The sequence below is a fragment of the Benincasa hispida genome, chromosome 2 (assembly GCF_009727055.1).
Source record: "Benincasa hispida cultivar B227 chromosome 2, ASM972705v1, whole genome shotgun sequence".
In the NCBI taxonomy this organism is placed as follows: domain Eukaryota; kingdom Viridiplantae; phylum Streptophyta; class Magnoliopsida; order Cucurbitales; family Cucurbitaceae; genus Benincasa; species Benincasa hispida.
In genome coordinates, this window is record NC_052350.1 from 30,678,929 (window position 1) to 30,696,651 (window position 17,723).

At 36.4% G+C, this 17,723-nt stretch overlaps 1 protein-coding gene and 1 long non-coding RNA gene across 2 annotated transcripts; both read right to left on the reverse strand.

The window, feature by feature from the left end:
- Positions 1 to 242: 242 nt before the first annotated feature.
- On the reverse strand, positions 243 to 7,182 carry LOC120072332. Its single transcript, XR_005480419.1, has 3 exons — positions 6,904 to 7,182; positions 6,724 to 6,822; positions 243 to 940 (listed from the first exon to the last, which is right to left on the reverse strand). It is a non-coding gene; the product is annotated as an uncharacterized LOC120072332 (long non-coding RNA).
- Positions 7,183 to 13,517: 6,335 nt separating this feature from the next.
- Positions 13,518 to 13,922, reverse strand: LOC120072041. The gene has a single exon (XM_039024463.1). The coding sequence runs from the start codon at positions 13,920 to 13,922 to the stop codon at positions 13,518 to 13,520; it is 405 nt and encodes a 134-aa protein (XP_038880391.1).
- Between the last annotated feature and the right edge of the window lie 3,801 nt (positions 13,923 to 17,723).

The window sequence follows — 17,723 nt, forward strand, 5'->3', positions numbered from 1 at the left end:
TAACTCTCTTGGCATGCCTTAATCCTTAGTTAATTATTTGTAATTAGAGCGTTATAATTCGTTGCTTACGCTGTGCATGCTTCTTTTAATTCCAACATACCCGCACATGGGTCTATTGAAAAGAATAGAGTCAAATGAGATAAATGTTGTAGAAAAAAATTAAATTTTTTTTTTTTTTCTTTTTATTTTTTTATTTTTAATTTTTTTTGTGAAGGGGAAGGGGGAATAAACAAGTGAAACATGTATCTAGTATATGATGATTATATACACATTTCGCACGTCTTTCTTTTTGAAGACGACTGATTTCCTGTACAACAAATCTAGTTGAAGTTACCCATCAAAACAATGATAATGTTGACATTTAATTTATTGTGAATGACTTACAACCCATTCTTCACTCAATCGTTCATGGACGAACGATGTCCACTGATCTTGCTCTATATGAGAATATTGTTGGGGAGGAAATTGCAAGACCGATGGTTCATCCTTAAATAGAAGTATGAACTTTTGAGTCAATGTTGTCTTGAAAGTCCGAAACTTCCTAAATGTAGACATGAGTATACAATGTTTGGACTTAGAGTCCACATCAAATGACATCTACATAATGAAAAAAGTAGTTAAACAATAAACTAATAAACTACTATGCACATGAATTAAAATTTTAGTCTTTTAAATGGTTTGGAACTTTTTTCCAAAAATTATATGTTATATGTATTTGTTGTCAAACACAAACTCCTATATAACTTTGCATCTTCTTTGCTCTAAATCCAATCGATTGTCCATGTTCATTATAATCAATAATCAACTGTTGCCCAGATGTTCTTATTTGTGCCAACTTAGACATTGTAGTTGGGCCATGTGGAATACTTATTCTGCAATGTTTTTGTGGGATCATATTTCTATCATCCTCGCTGCTACTTACTAAATTTTTCATGTCAATCTGCAAAAAAAAAAAAAAAAAAAAAAAAAAAAAAAAAAAAAAAAAAAAAAAAAAAAAAAAAAAAAAAAAAAAAAAAAAAAAAAAAAAAAAAAAAAAAAAAAAAAAAAGAAAAACATTACTCACACAAAAAAACATATAATCTTAATATTTAAATACACATAACCATAATAAATGACATACCATGTTTAATACATTATTTATCAACCCATCGACCCTCACAATCATTTCTAATATATGTGGATGTTGTATCATCAATCTCAATAGATGTATCAACATTGGGCATTCTTTGCATACCTCCATAATCACACTCTACTTGTAGCATATCTCCTATTTCATCTTCATAAAAATCATCCTCAATTGTTCATTGTGGAGATGTTAAAACAATTGACCAACCCGAATTTGCAGGGTCTTTTACATAGAACACTTGTTTTGCTTGGGAGGCTAAAATAAATGGGTCTGATTTATGTCCAATACGATTGAGGTCCACAATAGTAAACCTAAACTCGTCTATTTTGACTCAAGTTCTATTCTCAACCCAATTACATTTGAATAAAATAAATGATAATCCATGATAGTCAAGCTCCCATATTTCTTGTATTATATCGTAAAAGGTCATATCTGACATGACGAGGCTTTTGTCCTTAGCATTAGAAACTTGCATTGTGGTAGCCGTTATATGAACTCCACTATTTTGAACCATCCTAACATCATCGCGATTCTTTGTGTGATAGTAGTAACCATTGACAATGTAACCAGAATATTTTGCCACAACTGAACAAGGTCCATTAGCTATCAATCTTAAGGAAGGCGATATGGAATTTTTGGGAACTACAAGAGCTAGTGCAAGCTATGATATATTTTATAATATTTTAGTAGTTAATATTTAATTATACATCAAATAGTAGGTCTCTAGAGATTACCCATGTGGACAACCACCGACTGAGTGTACGATTATGCTCTTCTTGAAGCCACTTTCTACTTTTATTTTTACCAGAATTGAGCTCAGACAAAATATCCATATGTTGCCTATTATAAATGAAAAAGTTAGTAGATTATTGAATAATCAAGTAACCTAAAACGAGAATAAGATGGAGATCTACATACTCAACGTAAGGAAGCACATCACTTACATTTTGAATGACATAAAGATGAGCTTGATCCAGCTCATCTTTACTCAGTCTGATAAAAGAAGTAGCTGACAATGCTCTATCAATGTTTGAGTTCACTTTCTTTGCTGATGAGTTTAGCCCAATAGAATTAACACTAGATACAAATTCAGAACAAAACTCTATAGTCTCTTTGACAATATAATTTTCTCCAACACATCCTTTTGGTCGATTTCTATTTCATATATAAGTTTTCAACACTTTCATGTATCGTTCAAAAGGATACATCCACCGCAAATAAACAGGTCCACAAAACTCAACTTCTCTTACGAGATGCACTATAAGGTGTACCATTATTATGAAGAATGATGGTGGAAAATACTTCTCTAAGAGGCATAGAGTGACAACGATATCCTCTTGCATACCTTTTAACTGAGATGAATCGATCGCCTTGCAACATATAACATTAAAGAAGAAGCATAGGCGAATAATTGCAAGTCTTACTTGTTTGAGTAAAATATCACGAATGGCTGCCGGTAATAATTGTTGCATAAGAACGTGATGGTCATGCGACTTAAGTTCGTAAAGTTTCAAATCTGTGAGCGACACTAAACTTTGAATGTTCAATGAATAGCCTTCAGGTACTTTAATTTCTAATAGTACCTTAAAAATCTCAATTTCTCAGCTCGTGTTAATGTATAACATGCGGGAGGTAAAAATATTTTTTTCTCTCCTACTTGAGGGGCTAACTCTGATCTAATGTTTAGTTCCACCAAATCTAATCGATTTTTTATTCCATCTTTAATTTTACCAAGAATATCAAGCAATGTGCCAATAAGATTTGCATATACATTTTTATCAATGTGCATCACATCTAAACAATGTCAGATGTCAAGATACTTCCAGTATTCTAACTAGAAAAGAATAGATTTTTTCTTCCAATAAGTTGAAGGGTTGTCTCCACTGTTCTTTTCCTTGATAGTTTTCTTACCAAATGAATATTGATACTTGTTTCTGCAAGAATTTCTTCCCCACTCAACGGTTCTGGAGCAAATTCTAATTCTTATGTGCCATTAAAAGCTTTCTTTTGTTTCCTATATGGATGAAGGCAGGGTAGAAACTTGCGATGCCCGAGATATGCCATCTTCTTCCCTTTTGGTAAATAAGTGGATGAAGTTTTCTCTCCACAAATTGTACATGCATGATATCCTTTAACCATACAACCACACAAATTACCATACGTAGGAAAATCATTAATGGTCCATAATAAAATAGTTTTAAGCATGAAACGTTGTTCTTCATATGCATTGTAACATTCTACCCCATCTTTCCAAAGTTTTTTCAAATCATCTACTAACGGAGCTAAATAAACATTTATGTCATTTCCTGGTTGTTTAGGACCAGATATTAGTTCAGTCAATATAAAAAATTTGCGCTGCATGCACAACCATGGAGGTACATTATACGTCACTAACATCACTGGCCAACAACTATATCTACTACTAAGATCTCCATGTGGATTTACCCCATCTGTCGAAAGAGCAAGATGAAGATTTCTAGGTTCTGACCCAAACTCGAGCCACAAATTGTCTATTTTTTTTCCATGATAGGGCATCTTTGGGATGTTTTAATAAACCATCTGTTTCTTTTTTTTAAGCATGTCACGTCAATAAGCTTGTTGTTTTTTTTACTTCGAAACATTCTTTCAAATCTTGGAATTGGAAAGAAATACCACATGACTTTTGCTGGGATATTCTTAGCCCTTTCCTTTAATTTTTTTAAGCTTCCATCTTGACGTACCACAAATGGGGCATACATTTGCATTAGAGAGTTCTTTTCTAAACAAGCAACAATCATTGCTACATGCATGAATCTTCTCGTACTTCATTCCAAGAGTACCCAACATCTTTTTTGCTTCATAAGTAGAAGTTAGAATTTCATTAGGACTAGGTAATATGTCATGAATTAATTCCAGCAACTTAGTGAGACTCTTATCTCTCCATCCAAATTTAGCTTTCAAATTATATAACTTTATCAATGTAGATATTTTTGAAAAAGTTTTACAATTTGGGTACAATGGTTTCTTCGCATCATCTAATAATTCTTCAAAATTATCGGATTTTTGACTAAAATAGTAATTATATGCAACCTTAAACATTCCAATTATATCATCAACATCAACATCATCCTCATCAACTTCGTCTCTTTCACTAGTAGACACATTGTCATTGTTTCTCTTAATCGGTAATGATTCACCATGAAAAATCCATGTATGATAACTTTGATCTATACCATTAAAAAATAATTGATCTCTTATTCTGTTCACATTTAGAGTCTTTGCATTCACACACTTCAAACATGGACAACTCATGACATTCAATATATTTGAATGTTGTAGACCATTTTTAATAAACATCTCGACCCCTAAACTGTGAAACCCAGATTTCCATTTTCTCTACTTAAGCAGGTGGTTAAGGAAATTAACTAAGTGAAAGTTAAATCCTATGTTGAAGTGAAGGAAATTTCTAAGTGTTGAATAGATTTTCCTTGAGTAGTTTTGAGTTAAACTTTAATTGATGAAATTTGGCTAAGTGTAAAGTCAAAAAGGGCCCATGCGTTAAGAGTTAGGACACATTAACGCATAAGTTGAAAAGGCAACCATGCATTTGTAAGGTTGGACGCATGATTGGCTGAAGTATTGGCAAGAGGCATTTCGAAGAGTAACCATGCATTGGAAGCTAAGGAGAAATACGACTAAGTATTTGACAAATGCGTTAGTGTGTGCCATGCGTTGGCCATTAGATTTTGAGAGATTATTTGGGAGATTAGTAGTGCATGCAGCAACCAAGGTCTTGAAGAGGTTAGAAAACGCATGAGGCAACCTCAAGTTGCGCATCCAAGGGCACTAGACGTTGGATACGTTGGATATGTTGGATGCGTTGGTTGCGTTGGATACGATGGATGCGATGGATAGAGGAATGCGGCGATGGATGCGTTGGACACGATGGTATGCGTCTATACAGCTGGAGATTAGATCAACGCATGGGGTGCAACGGCTGCGTTGGATGTGTTGGACACGATGGTATATGTCCATGCGGCCGAAGGCATGCAGCGAAATGAGATGTGTTGGTAGGTTGCGGTGATGGGGGTATGCATCGATGGACGTTCATACATAAATTTGATATTAAAACTGAAAACTTTAATTGAAAATAGAATACTGGAACTAAAACAAGCCCAACAAACGTGTACATAAAACTTTTTAAACCATTGTATCTGAAAACATAAACTTGGCAACTATTATTCATGTCATCATCAACATCATATAGCACTATTTTATGCTTTGCTGGGCTATGCCTTAGTTTATCAGTCTAGAGTGGCCCTCTTGCTCACTCTTTATTATCTCTTACTGCATTACTACTTAACTAGGAAGGAACCCTTTTGTTCTCTTCCTAAAAACATAATTTGCAACCTTAGTTGAGAGAGTACCTTTACTCAATTCCTCAACGTCAATCCAAAGTTAGTGTGGAGTGATCTGTATACTACCAATAATAACTTTTCTTACATTCATGTGATTCTAGTTTAAGTACTGTCATACCTTAGGTACTACTGCTCATATACCTTTTCCATGTACTTCAGTATCGAGCTGCTCGGATACCTTCTCCATGTCCTTCAGTATCGAGCTATTCAAATTTTAGGATAAAGCTTCAGTACCTTCTTATCTAGTCCTTCAGTACTAAGCTATTCAAACCTATGACTAAGCTTCAGTACCTTCTCATGTAGTCCTTCAGTACTGAGCTATTCAAATTCTAAGACTGAGCTTCAGTACCTTCTCATCTAGTCCTTCAGTACTGAGCTAGTCACACTGAACTTGCTTATTCTTATCTCTTAAGGACTTAGTTGCCCAAAAGCTTCCTATACTAACACATCCTCTTGTTTATTAAAAAGTATAGCATAAACATAACATTAATGTGAGATGTGTTGCCTGATAACTATTTGAGAATAGTTGTCATAAATATCTTTCAGTAAACATACATTGTTGGACATTCATAAGCATTAACAATTTACTTAAAACATTTAAAGCATTTAGAGTCACTCACAGTTTGTCGGGGCTCTTAACGGTTTATATGCCTCTCCTAGTTCTTCTTGGCCACTTCTAGCGAGATTTGTGACTTTCCAGCGAGATTTACTAAACCAATTAACCGCTTAATCATCTTCACAATTAATCTAGGATCCCAATTTCCTCCAATTCCATGCTTAAAATATCATATGAATACCAAACGACCACTACTTATGTTTGAGAACACTTTAATTACCATAAATTTGGATTTTTCAGCTTTTAATGACGGACAGAAGTCATCTTCAACCTCCAGCCCACATTTTCTTCCAAATTCGGCTAGTTTGCCGGTGAGACTTCCGGCGACCAAATTCGCTCATTTCAGCCATACCCACTCGAATTAATTTATATAAACCTTTTACCCATCCTCTAAACTATTTTACCTCACATTTTGGAGTCTTGAATCGCCATAAATCTTCTGGAATCGGTCAAATATTTCTTGATACCCTTGTTTTCCGGCGAGAAGTTTCAGAACTTTTCCCAGCTTGAAATTCGTCAATCCCTAACCATATAACCTACAATTTATTTTTTAAAATTTCCAATAAGCATATTAACCAACTAACCTGAGAATTTGAAGCTTTGAAAACGCTTGAATAACACCGAATCAGCTCCAAAAGTCACGTTTCTCTGTTCGCCCGAAATTCTGTGTAGTCTCGGTCTTCCTATTAATTCACCAATTTTCAGTCAAAATTAGCTCTAGCGTCCTTCAAGAAAAATGTTAATAAACCTCTTAGATTACTAACCTCAAAATTTCAGCTTCAAATTTGGTTTCTACAGCTCGATAACTTCAAAACACTGAAGCCTGTTAAGACTGTTCGAAATTCAGACTTAACCCGACTTTTCATTGAAATTCCTCAACCTCCACAGCTCCAATCACTCCGGTAACGCTCGAAATTCTCCTCCTCTCGTCCCTTTACAATTAAATCAATGAAAATTAGGGTTTGCTCGAGCCCCTCGGTATAAATCGCTCTCATTCTCAACTCATCACCGTCTTTCTTTTTTTTCTTATTTCTCTCTTTATTTTCTTTATTTACTTCTTTATTACTTCTTTTCTTTCTTTCTTTCTTCTTTTTTTTTTTTTTTAATTCAATTCCTCTGCAAATTCCTTTTCCTTTTCAAAAATTCCATTTCCTTCTATTTTAATTATTTCCTTTAGGAACAATACAAGATCAAGGGCTTACAACACCGTTTTGTTGAGGTGTGCCAGAGGCTATGAGTTAAGACTGGATTCCTAGTTCTGGAATTCTAAGTCCATATACTCATCACTTTGATCTGATCGAAGTGTTTTAATCTTTTTACCTAATAGGTTTTCAACCTTAGCCTTATACTCTTTGAACTTTTCAAATGTTTCAAACTTTTGATGCATTAGGTAAATATGCCCATACCTAGATTAATCATCTATGAAGCTGATGAAATATTCATACCCCCTCTAGCTCTAACATTTAGAGGACCACAAAGGTCTGAGTGTATCAATTTTAAGGGTTCTTTGGCTCTAAGACTTTTTTCAGAAAAAGATCTTTTTGTCATTTTACCCTCAAGACAGGATTCACAAGGTGATAATGAACTATCTTCTAACTTATTTAGATGACCGTTCTTAACGAGTCTCTCAATCATGTTGAGATTTATATGACCTAGTCTTAAGTGCCAAAGATAGACATTTAGAGAAATTTTCCTTTTCTTATGAGTCTTAGCACTTTTAAACATCTCTATGTTCAATACGGCTTTAACCTTAGTCGGTTTTAACATATACAAGTTATTTTCTAATTTTGTAGAACAAATTTGTTTACTTCTAGTATTGTTGAACACTTCATCATTTTCGAAATAAACTTTATAATTTTGTTCTAGCAAGCAAGAGATAGATATTAGAATCATTTTTATAGAAGGAATGTAATACACATTTTTCAAATAAATGTACTTATCTCTTATAAATAACTTCATATCTCCCATTGCTTTAGCTGAAACCTCCCCGGTCCCTACCTTAACGATTGTTTCGCCCTCTGTCAACTGTCTCCAGGAACTTGTTTCCCGTGAGAAAGTACAAACATGATTAGTGGCACCTGAATCAATTATCCAGGTTTTATCGTTTTCCACTAAATACACTTCGATAATAAGTAAATAAAATTTATCTCGTTGTTCGAATTTTGCATTCTCATTTATGTTATTAAAAATTTTAGATGAGTTGGGAGATAGATGACAATCCTCTGTTAAAACTCTATTGAAGATATCAATTGCTAGTAGTTTGTTTGTTGATTTGATTTTACCATTATCTAATTCGAAAGTGAGTATTCTAGAAAAATTCAACATGCTGATAAAATTTTAAACAAATTTTAGTTAGTAAATTGTAACTAAATCCAAAATTAAGTTTAGCAAAAATAGTAATAATGTATCCATAACCATTATATATTTTCAACAATACTATAGTGAGTCAGAATACGTGCTACCAAGGGGTAGTCAGATACTCCTTCACTAAAGTAAACAATTTTGACCAAACACTATCTCCAGAATAACTCTTATTCCTATAGTCGTTTAGTTACCCTTTTTGGTAAAAAATTACTAACACTCTTAATAATTTTGTAAATGTAACCCTCCATTTTCAAACGTCAGAATTTGGCCCCAACTATGCTACCAAAATGGAGAGTCAAGGTTGGGAATGGACCTAAGAAATCCTATCCATTTTTGGAGTTTGAGTTGTTCCGAATCCTATGTTACAACTCTCCGAGGGGATAGCCATCGTTAAAGGACTACCAAGGGCCGCCTAAAGCAAACAAGCAAGCGCAACATAGGAATCTCACGGTCCAAACTATGGAAGAGACTGCAGGATATGTTGACACATATCCTTCACCAATTACTATAAACAACTTCCTCCGTTTACCTTGTTATTGACTCATACAAACACTTTTCGTATGGAGGTCACTCCCTAGGTGACATGAAGCGTCATATGAATCTCACGGTGTAAAATATGTGGAGACATGCAGTTGAAATCATATATATCATATAATTGATTTATGTTTGAACAACTTCCCCTTATTCATCGAAATCCATATTTATGCTAAAAATACTTTCCGTATGAAGGTCACTCCCAGGGTGACACGAAGTACTGTTTAAATCTGGATTGTGAACTCTTAGGGACATGAGAACTAAAAATAACGTATCATATATGTTATTAATCTCCCACTGAAGTGTTCTAATAATTTTATCACATAGAAGTTATTAAACTTCCACTAAAGTGTTCTATTAATTGAGTAAATTTATACTTTGGTTCATTTTGGCTAAACAAACTACCTTAAGTCTATGTGGTTTATCTAAGTATAACGCTTATAATTGGATTTTAACCTACGATGTCTAGGTGATAAACCGTTTTATTACCTCACACCGCTCACATATACTTATAAAATCGGTTAACAACGCTCAATAATTCAGCCATAATCCCCAAGTAGGAGGTGTTCCGTAGACTGTCAACTTAAATACCCCCAGCCTTAGATAGGATTATATACCGGTTGAGTTTGTAACCCGAGTTTTGCAAGTTTTAACTATTAAAACGAGTGGTTAACCTACATGAGCATGCAACTGTTCTTTATTATGGATTTTAAACGTCTAACCCAATTTTATAACAGCTTACAAAATTTTAGACATACTAAACATCCACAACATACATCAAAGGCATTCAATATTTAATTTAACAATTATATTAAATACAATGAACCCTAACATGCATACTATGTATTATAACATATTATAACATACTTTCAATGCATGTAACATGCTTCCTATGGTGGGATTTTAAATCTACATGGCATACTGTATGCACATACAAGATTTATTTAAATATAACATACATCAAATGCATAAATAATTAAAAACAAACTGATATGGTTTTAGTTTTGGCATAAACATGCAAATAAAAGCCTAATTATTACAAAACAGCTTCAAAACCGCTTCTGAACTGCTCGAACCGCTCTAAAATGAACCCAAACCACTTGAACCAGACCAGAAGAGTCTGAACCGGACCAGCCAAAAACCTTTTGAGGCTGAACTGAACAGGACCTCGAGAAAATCGGTCGAACTGGTTACTCTCGATCCATGCTTAAAATCTCACTGAGGCTCATCGTGTAGCTCAATCGTTTAGCAATCTCTAGCTCTAAACGATCTCGATCTAAACAATCTCGCTCTAAACAATCTCGCGCATAACCTATCGCATAGCTACTGCGCCTATCGTTTAGCTCCACCGTGTAGCGCTGACGACCATCATCTAGCACAATCGTCTAGTGTCTGCTTGATTGTGTAGCTGTTGGGTTTTATGTCCTAAAACTCGTAGTTTGTAAAATGATAAACATTTTCTATAATCAATATACTCATTATTGATTTCATAAATTGTGTGAAAGTCTAAATCCAATAAACTAAGACCCATGACTATTTCATGAGTACTCGAACTTTATGTGGAGACATAAGAGCTGTCTCTTATACACATCTAGATGTGTATAAGAGACAGATCCTATGCAATGAGTTTGCATAAGATCGGACCAAGAAATAAATCACTCTTACTTTATAACGTTGTTTACTGTATAAGACTGACTATTTCACCTAGATGACCTAGGTAACTCGATCTTAAACCTGAGCTAACTATGAACTTCTGTCTATTTGGGATTATCCTTAGATTTGCATAGGTGAGGATTGACTCAACAGCGCCAGATCAATAAGACTCCCATTTCAGGGGTAAGACCTAATAGATAGTGATAACTTGTAGAAATACAAGTTATTTATGCTGCCTTATCTAGATATTGCGTCCAAAAGTGAATAAATATGCGCCAATTGTATGAAAATTAGCTTAGAAATACAATAATTATGAATTATCGCAATTACACCCACTAACATCATTAAGCTGGAAGAAAATGAGATTTTTACTCAATTTTGTAGGAAACCAAGTCATAATGGCAGCAGGGATCTTTGCACAGAGCTTCGATTGGGTATATGGCAGGTCGGATCTGAGATTCACCTCTCGGCCTTATCTTGTTCTCTTCCCGGATTTCTTCTCTCCAACACTCAGCTCAACCTTTTCTCTCTAAAATCTTACAACACTTAGCCGCGTATCAAATAGCATACTTTTCTCTGAAATCAATGGGGTATTTATAGGAGCAGATCTTTGACTTCGGCCTTGTGGTCCCTACTTGATTGTTATAGTAATTCCGGAGATGGAGGGATATTATTCCTTCTGTTATGCAATCAGACTATCAATTCTGCACAACCGTTAGTTGTACACGTGTCTCAATCCTCTGCTCTCACGTTGCTCAGTTGCATCTTTCGATCATAGGTTCGTATGCGGTGTTTGTTTTTATTACTACATGCGGTTGAAGCGTAGCTCTGGACCAACTATCGCATTGCGCCGTCACTTTGGTAATCATCTCTTCATAGTTGATCGATGGGCGCAATGTGGAAGAGATGCATTAATTAGTTTCTCATGAGCCTTGAGCGCAAGTGGTGACTTGGTCTTCTGTAAAACAGAGTAAAGTTTGGCTTGTCTTCCATCTTTTTGGCGTTAGTGGGTATAATCGCAAACATTTATAATTATTGTCATCCTAGGCTGATTTTCATACAATTAGCGCATAATTACTAACTTTTGGCTGCAATATCTAGATAAGATGGCATAAATAACTTGTATTTCTATAAGTTATCACACCCCCAAATTTAGATATATACTTGTCCTCAAGCATATCTTCTACTAAGGCAATCATGCTCCATTCCTATCCTATATTTCTACGATGACTGGTTGCTCCGAATGTTATACTTAGGCTCATTACCTGACATCACACTTTCCTTCTATCCTTGCTAATTCTTAGCAAGCCCTACTTTATTCTTCTATGTAACAAAATTCTGCTCAAAGACACTTTTCTAGTTTTCAAAATAGAATGTTTATCTCTTCTTTATCAAAACAACTTGATGTATCTATATGCGGTGAGCAAAGCTTTGCTTCATTTATTCACTTAGAGACAGTTGGTCATGGTTACACTCTTCGTTTTGGCTTGTCCCCACGGGTGTCATGCGAACATCCAACTACTGTTGTGTGCCAGTTTTAACTTTAACTTATGATAATCAGAGGATTGTCTCTTGCATTCTTTTATTTTTTTTTCTCTTTTTGGTTTATACTACGTTGTTCTTGGAAACCCACCTTTGTTTTGGCTTGCTTCTATGGTGTCATACGAGCATCCAACTACGAGCAGGCTCCTTTCACAACTAAACTTTTATCAGGTTGGGAACAGTTTTGCAACTTTCCCTTGCGCTGACATTGGAGTTTTGCATAAATTAATTTTTTTTAATGGACACATTTTCTGAAATACTGCATACTTTTGATTTCATCTGCTCAGACCTTCCCTACCCTCAAATTTAAAGATGAGCAAGGTTCTCATTGCGTTGTTTGGATAGACTAGACAAACACTTAGAAGAAGATTTCAAAAAGAAGGTTTGAGCAGAACTTTGAAAGGTAAAAGGTAAAGTATTGCTAAACTAAGAGTTAACTAAGTGTTAGTCAGAATTTACTAAGTATGGGAAATGTTTCTAAGTGTGACACATAATACATCATAGCAACGCAATGAAGATTGTAAAAATACAAGACTAAAAATATAGCAAAGATTAACAAAGGAAGATAAAGAAAGAGGCACAGGCAAAGAGTTGAGTGAATTATGTACTTTGATTGTATTGACTATTAACAAAGTATGCGAATATATTACAAATGATTGCATTACAAAAAATTTTCTATTACTTGTACAGGAGTCAAATAATTTGATTAACTTACAAAATAATAAAAGAAGAGCAAGACGAGCACATGATTTAAAATTTGCACTATGCTTCCAATAAACACAGATACATTTTTGCCAAGGACGGGCAACACGCATACATCCCCGCAACACACCCCTTACCTAAACACATTTCTGGAGGATACCTCAACATAGTGCATTTAACTAAGGCCGGGAAAAGGACGTATACGTGCGCAACACACCCCTTAACTTAATGCATTTGGGTGTACTAGATGCATATCTTTTCTTATTTCCACTTACTACACCCATCCTCTCATTTCAGTTTATTTTCCTCTCTTCATAATTTATCAAAAATGTAGGTCGTAAAGACCTTGCGGTAATTTATCTCAACCTTCACAAAATTATACGACCGTCGCTACTACATTTAAAGTATGGGAACCTATGCGAAATTAAATTGCCAAAACATTAAAGACTAATCCTACTACACAATAATTACGAAATTAAGAAAACTGTAAAAGAAAGAGATAAAGAAAGCAAGTAAACATAGATATGAAGGCCGATTGAAAGAAGTTCTTAGAGTTACCGCAATCTTTTTCCCTGCAAGCTGTCTAATCTTGCTTGCCCAAGTCAATGTTATCCATGCAGCGATCGAAGTCGCCTCCATAGTAGGGTTTGATCCGCTGACCATTGACTTTGAATGCGCTGCTCCTATCTAAAGTTGTTAATTCCACTGCTCCGTGAGGAAAGATTGACTTGATTCGAAATGGCCCCGACCAGCGAGACTTCAACTTTCCTGGGAACAGTCGCAAACGTGCATTAAATAACAACACCTGTTGGCCTTTGGTGAATGTCTGGTCATTGATGCGGTCGTTGTGCCATTTCTTCATTTTATCCTTATATATCTTGGCATTTTCATAGGCATCCCTTTGCCATTCGACCAGCTGATTCAATTGCAACTTCCGAACTTTCCCCGCACTGGCTAAATCAAACTTCAACTTCTTGCAGGCCCACATCGCCTTGTTTTCCAACTCAAGCGGCAGATGACAAGCTTTCCCGAAGACTAGGGCGTACAGAGATATGTCAATTGGTGTTTTGTAGGCAGTCCTATAAGCCCATAGCGTTTCATTAAGCTTGGGTGACCAATCCCTCCTGGTAGTATTAACTACCTTCTCCGAGATAGTTTTGATCTCTCTGTTAGAAATCTCTGCCTACCCATTAGTCTGTGGGTGATAAGCAGTTGCAACTCGATGGTTGATGTTGAATTTAGTCAACAGGTTAGCAATTATGCGGTTGATAAAGTGAGATCCCTCATCGTTGATTAAAGCCCGTGGCATCCCATATCGAGCGAAAATGTTTTTCTTCAGAAACTTCGCCATAGTGGCTGCATCATTCTTGGCACATGCGATGGCCTTGACCCATTTTGATACATAATCAACCGCAACCAGAATATATTGATGACCTTCGGATGGTGGAAATGGGCCCATGAAGTCAATTCCCCAAACATCGAATAATTCAACTTCTAAGATTGACGACAATGGCATTTCATTTCTTTTAGACATATTCCTTGTTCTTTGACATCTGTCACATTGCACAACATGGGCATGGGCATCTTTGAACAGAGTTGGCCAAAAATAGCCGCACTATAAGACTTTTGCTGCAGTCCTTTGCCCCCCAAAATGTCCTCCATATGGAGACTCATGATAGAGCTCTAAAATGTGCTTGGCTTCATGTTCAGGAACGCATCGACGTATTATATGATTAGGTCCTTGTCCATATAGGAATGGATCGTCCCAGAAATAAAATTTTGCGTCATGTCTTAGCTTCTTCTTCTACTTGTTATGTATAATCATTCGATAGTTGACCGAAGCTATGAAGTTTACTATGTCAGCATAACAGGGAACATTAACGTCTTGCCATTAGCAACTCATCAGGGAATCTTTCTTCAATATCTTTTCTTGTCCCTTGAACCTCGCAATTTTCCAATCTTGACAATGATCTACTACTTGGTTCTCGGTGCCCTTCCGGTCTTTGTTTCTAGGTAAACTCTTGTAGGAGCAACACTCTATCAACTTCGGTTTTGCATCTTTGTCATAGATATTTAATCGCAGAATGATCCGTATACACCACCACTTCTTTGTTCTGATTAAGTACTGTTGGAACTTCTCTAGTGCAAATACTACTACGAGCATTTCTTTTTCTGTGGTTGTATAGTTCTCTTACGCGTCGTTCAGTGTTTTGCTCACATAAAGATAGGATGCAACACCTTTTCCCTGTGCTGACTCAAAACTGCGCCCATAGCATATCCGCAAGCATCACACATTGCGTCCAATCGGGCGCAATCAAAATTGGTGCGGAGATTAGTGCTTCTTTCAAGTGTTAAAATGCTTGGTGCAGTCGTCATCAAAATTATACTCGCGATCAGCTTCTAGAAACGCACTTAAGGGTCTTGCGATCTGGGAAAAGTTCGAATAAATCTTCTTATAAAATCCCACATGTCTCAGAAAGCTCTAAGTATCTTTACATTCACGGGTGGGGGTAATTTGAAAATTGCGTCAGTTTTTGCTTAATCGACTTCCAATCCTGCCTTGGAGATTTTGTGACCTACAACTCTCCTTCTTCCACCATTAAAGTGGCATTTCTTCCAGTTCAGGATAAGATTTGTTTGCCACACATCTCTTTAAGACTTTTCGAGATTAGTCAAACAGGAGTCATAATTACTGCCGAAGACTGAGAAATCATCCATGAATACCTAGACTGACTCTTCCAAGTAATCTGAAAATATGGCCATCATGTAATGTTGGAAAGTGCCTGGTGCATTACAGAGTCCAAATGGCATGCGTCGGAATGCGACGTGACCAAATGGGAACGTGAAGGTTGTCTTGGCTTGGTCCTCCGGCGCAATTGCTATTTGGTCTTACCCTGAATAGCCATCAAGAAAACAGAAAAATTCATTCCCAGCAAATCTATCTAACATCTGATCAATGAACGGGAGTGGAAAGTGGTCCTTTTTAGTGGCCAAATTCAGTTTACGATAATCCATGCATATTCTCCATCCCATAGTTGTCCTTGTGGGAACCAATTCATTCTTGTCATTAGTGATGACTGTCATCCCCCCTTTCTTCGAAACACATTGCACTGGGCTCACCCAACTGCTATTAGATATCGGGTAGTTGACACCGGCATCCAGCCACTTTACTATTTCCTTCTTTACAACCTCCTTCATGGCAGGGTTCAAGTGGCGTTGCCTTTCTACTAATCCATTCTTTCCTTCTTCTAGACGAATCTTATACATGCAATACGAGGGACTGATTCCTCGAATGTCCGCCAAGGTCCATCCTAAGGCTTTTTCGTTATTTCTTAGGATCTGTATGAGAGCATCTTCTTTCTCCTTACTCAATGATGCAGAAAAAATAACTGGTAACATGTCATTACTCCCTAAGTAAGCATGCTTTAAGTGCACTAGCAATGACTTTAACTCTAACACAGAAGGCACTTCTAAAGATGGATTAATGTGCTGCGTTGTTCGTTCAGATAACTTGAGCGGTTCGAAATTAGATTCAACATGAATTGCGACACAGTCTTCCTCCTCGAAATTAGATTCAGCATGAGTACGTTGAACTTTACTTCTTGATCATCGACCCGGATGGTCAATTCTCCTTTTTTCACGTCGATCAATGCTCGCCCTGTTGCGAGAAATGGGCGTCGCAGGATGATAGGAATTTCTCTATCTGCCTCATAATCCAGTATAACAAAATCTGCGGGAAAGATAAACTTGTCCATCTGTATGAGAACATCTTCTATCTTGCCCTCCGGAAGCTTAATAGATCTATCGGCTAGCTGTAATGTGATCGTGGTTTGCTGGCTTCGCCGATGTCTAGCTTCTTAAAAATTGACAAGGGCATAAAATTTATGCTCGCCCCTAAATCACACAGTGCGTTTCCGACCATCTTCCCCCCTATGGTGCAGGGTAATGTAAAAGTCCCAGGATCCTTCATTTTAGCAGGGAGATTTTTTTGAAACAAAGCGCTGCACTCATATGTTAGTGTAACTATTTCATTTTCCCCAATCTTTCTCTTGTTGGCGAGAATATCTTTGAGAAATTTCACATAGCTCGGCGTCTGCTCTAATGCCTCTATTAAGGGAATATTAATATGTAGCTGACGAAGAACATCCAGGAACCTCTGAAACTACTTACTATCGTCTTTCTTTTTCAGCCTGGACAGGAAAGGTGGAGGATACCGTCGTGTTTCTTGCTCACTTTGCTGCTTGGTGAGGTCCTGCGTTACGTCATTGATTTCAGGTTGCGTTGATTGAGAATTCAAGTCTTGAGAGGATTCATCTTTTATAGATAATCTTGCTTCTGGATTGGGGTTTCTTCCATCATTCCGTAACTGGTTATCATCATTAGTTAAATCTACCAGTGTTGTTATCGCATCTGGTACCTTTGATATAATAGGGGCTGTTGTTCTTCCAATTCGCAATGTCAATGCGTGACATTGTTCTTTACCTTTTTGCCCCAACGTTCCTAAACTTCCTTGTTGTGTACCGGGCGTTTTCTTCTTTAATTCCCTTGCAAGCTGATCTAACTAGTCTTCTAATTTTTTGAGAGAGTGAGCTTGTGATTATCGCATAGCCTCGCACTTTTCAATATAATACTTTAATGATGTCTCCAGAGATGAGGTATTGCAAGAGGTATCATATGCAAATAGTTGGTCACATGGTTGTGAGAATTACTTGGATTGCAGTCCGGGGTATGAAGACCGGAGGATTTCCTCGATCCTCTTGATAACTAAATTGATAGAAACTATGGCCCT

Excerpts from the sequence above, each read along its gene's own strand:
- LOC120072041 (XM_039024463.1), bottom strand. The coding sequence starts at position 13,922 with ATGTGGGCCTGCAAGAAGTTGAAGTTTGATTTAGCCAGTGCGGGGAAA.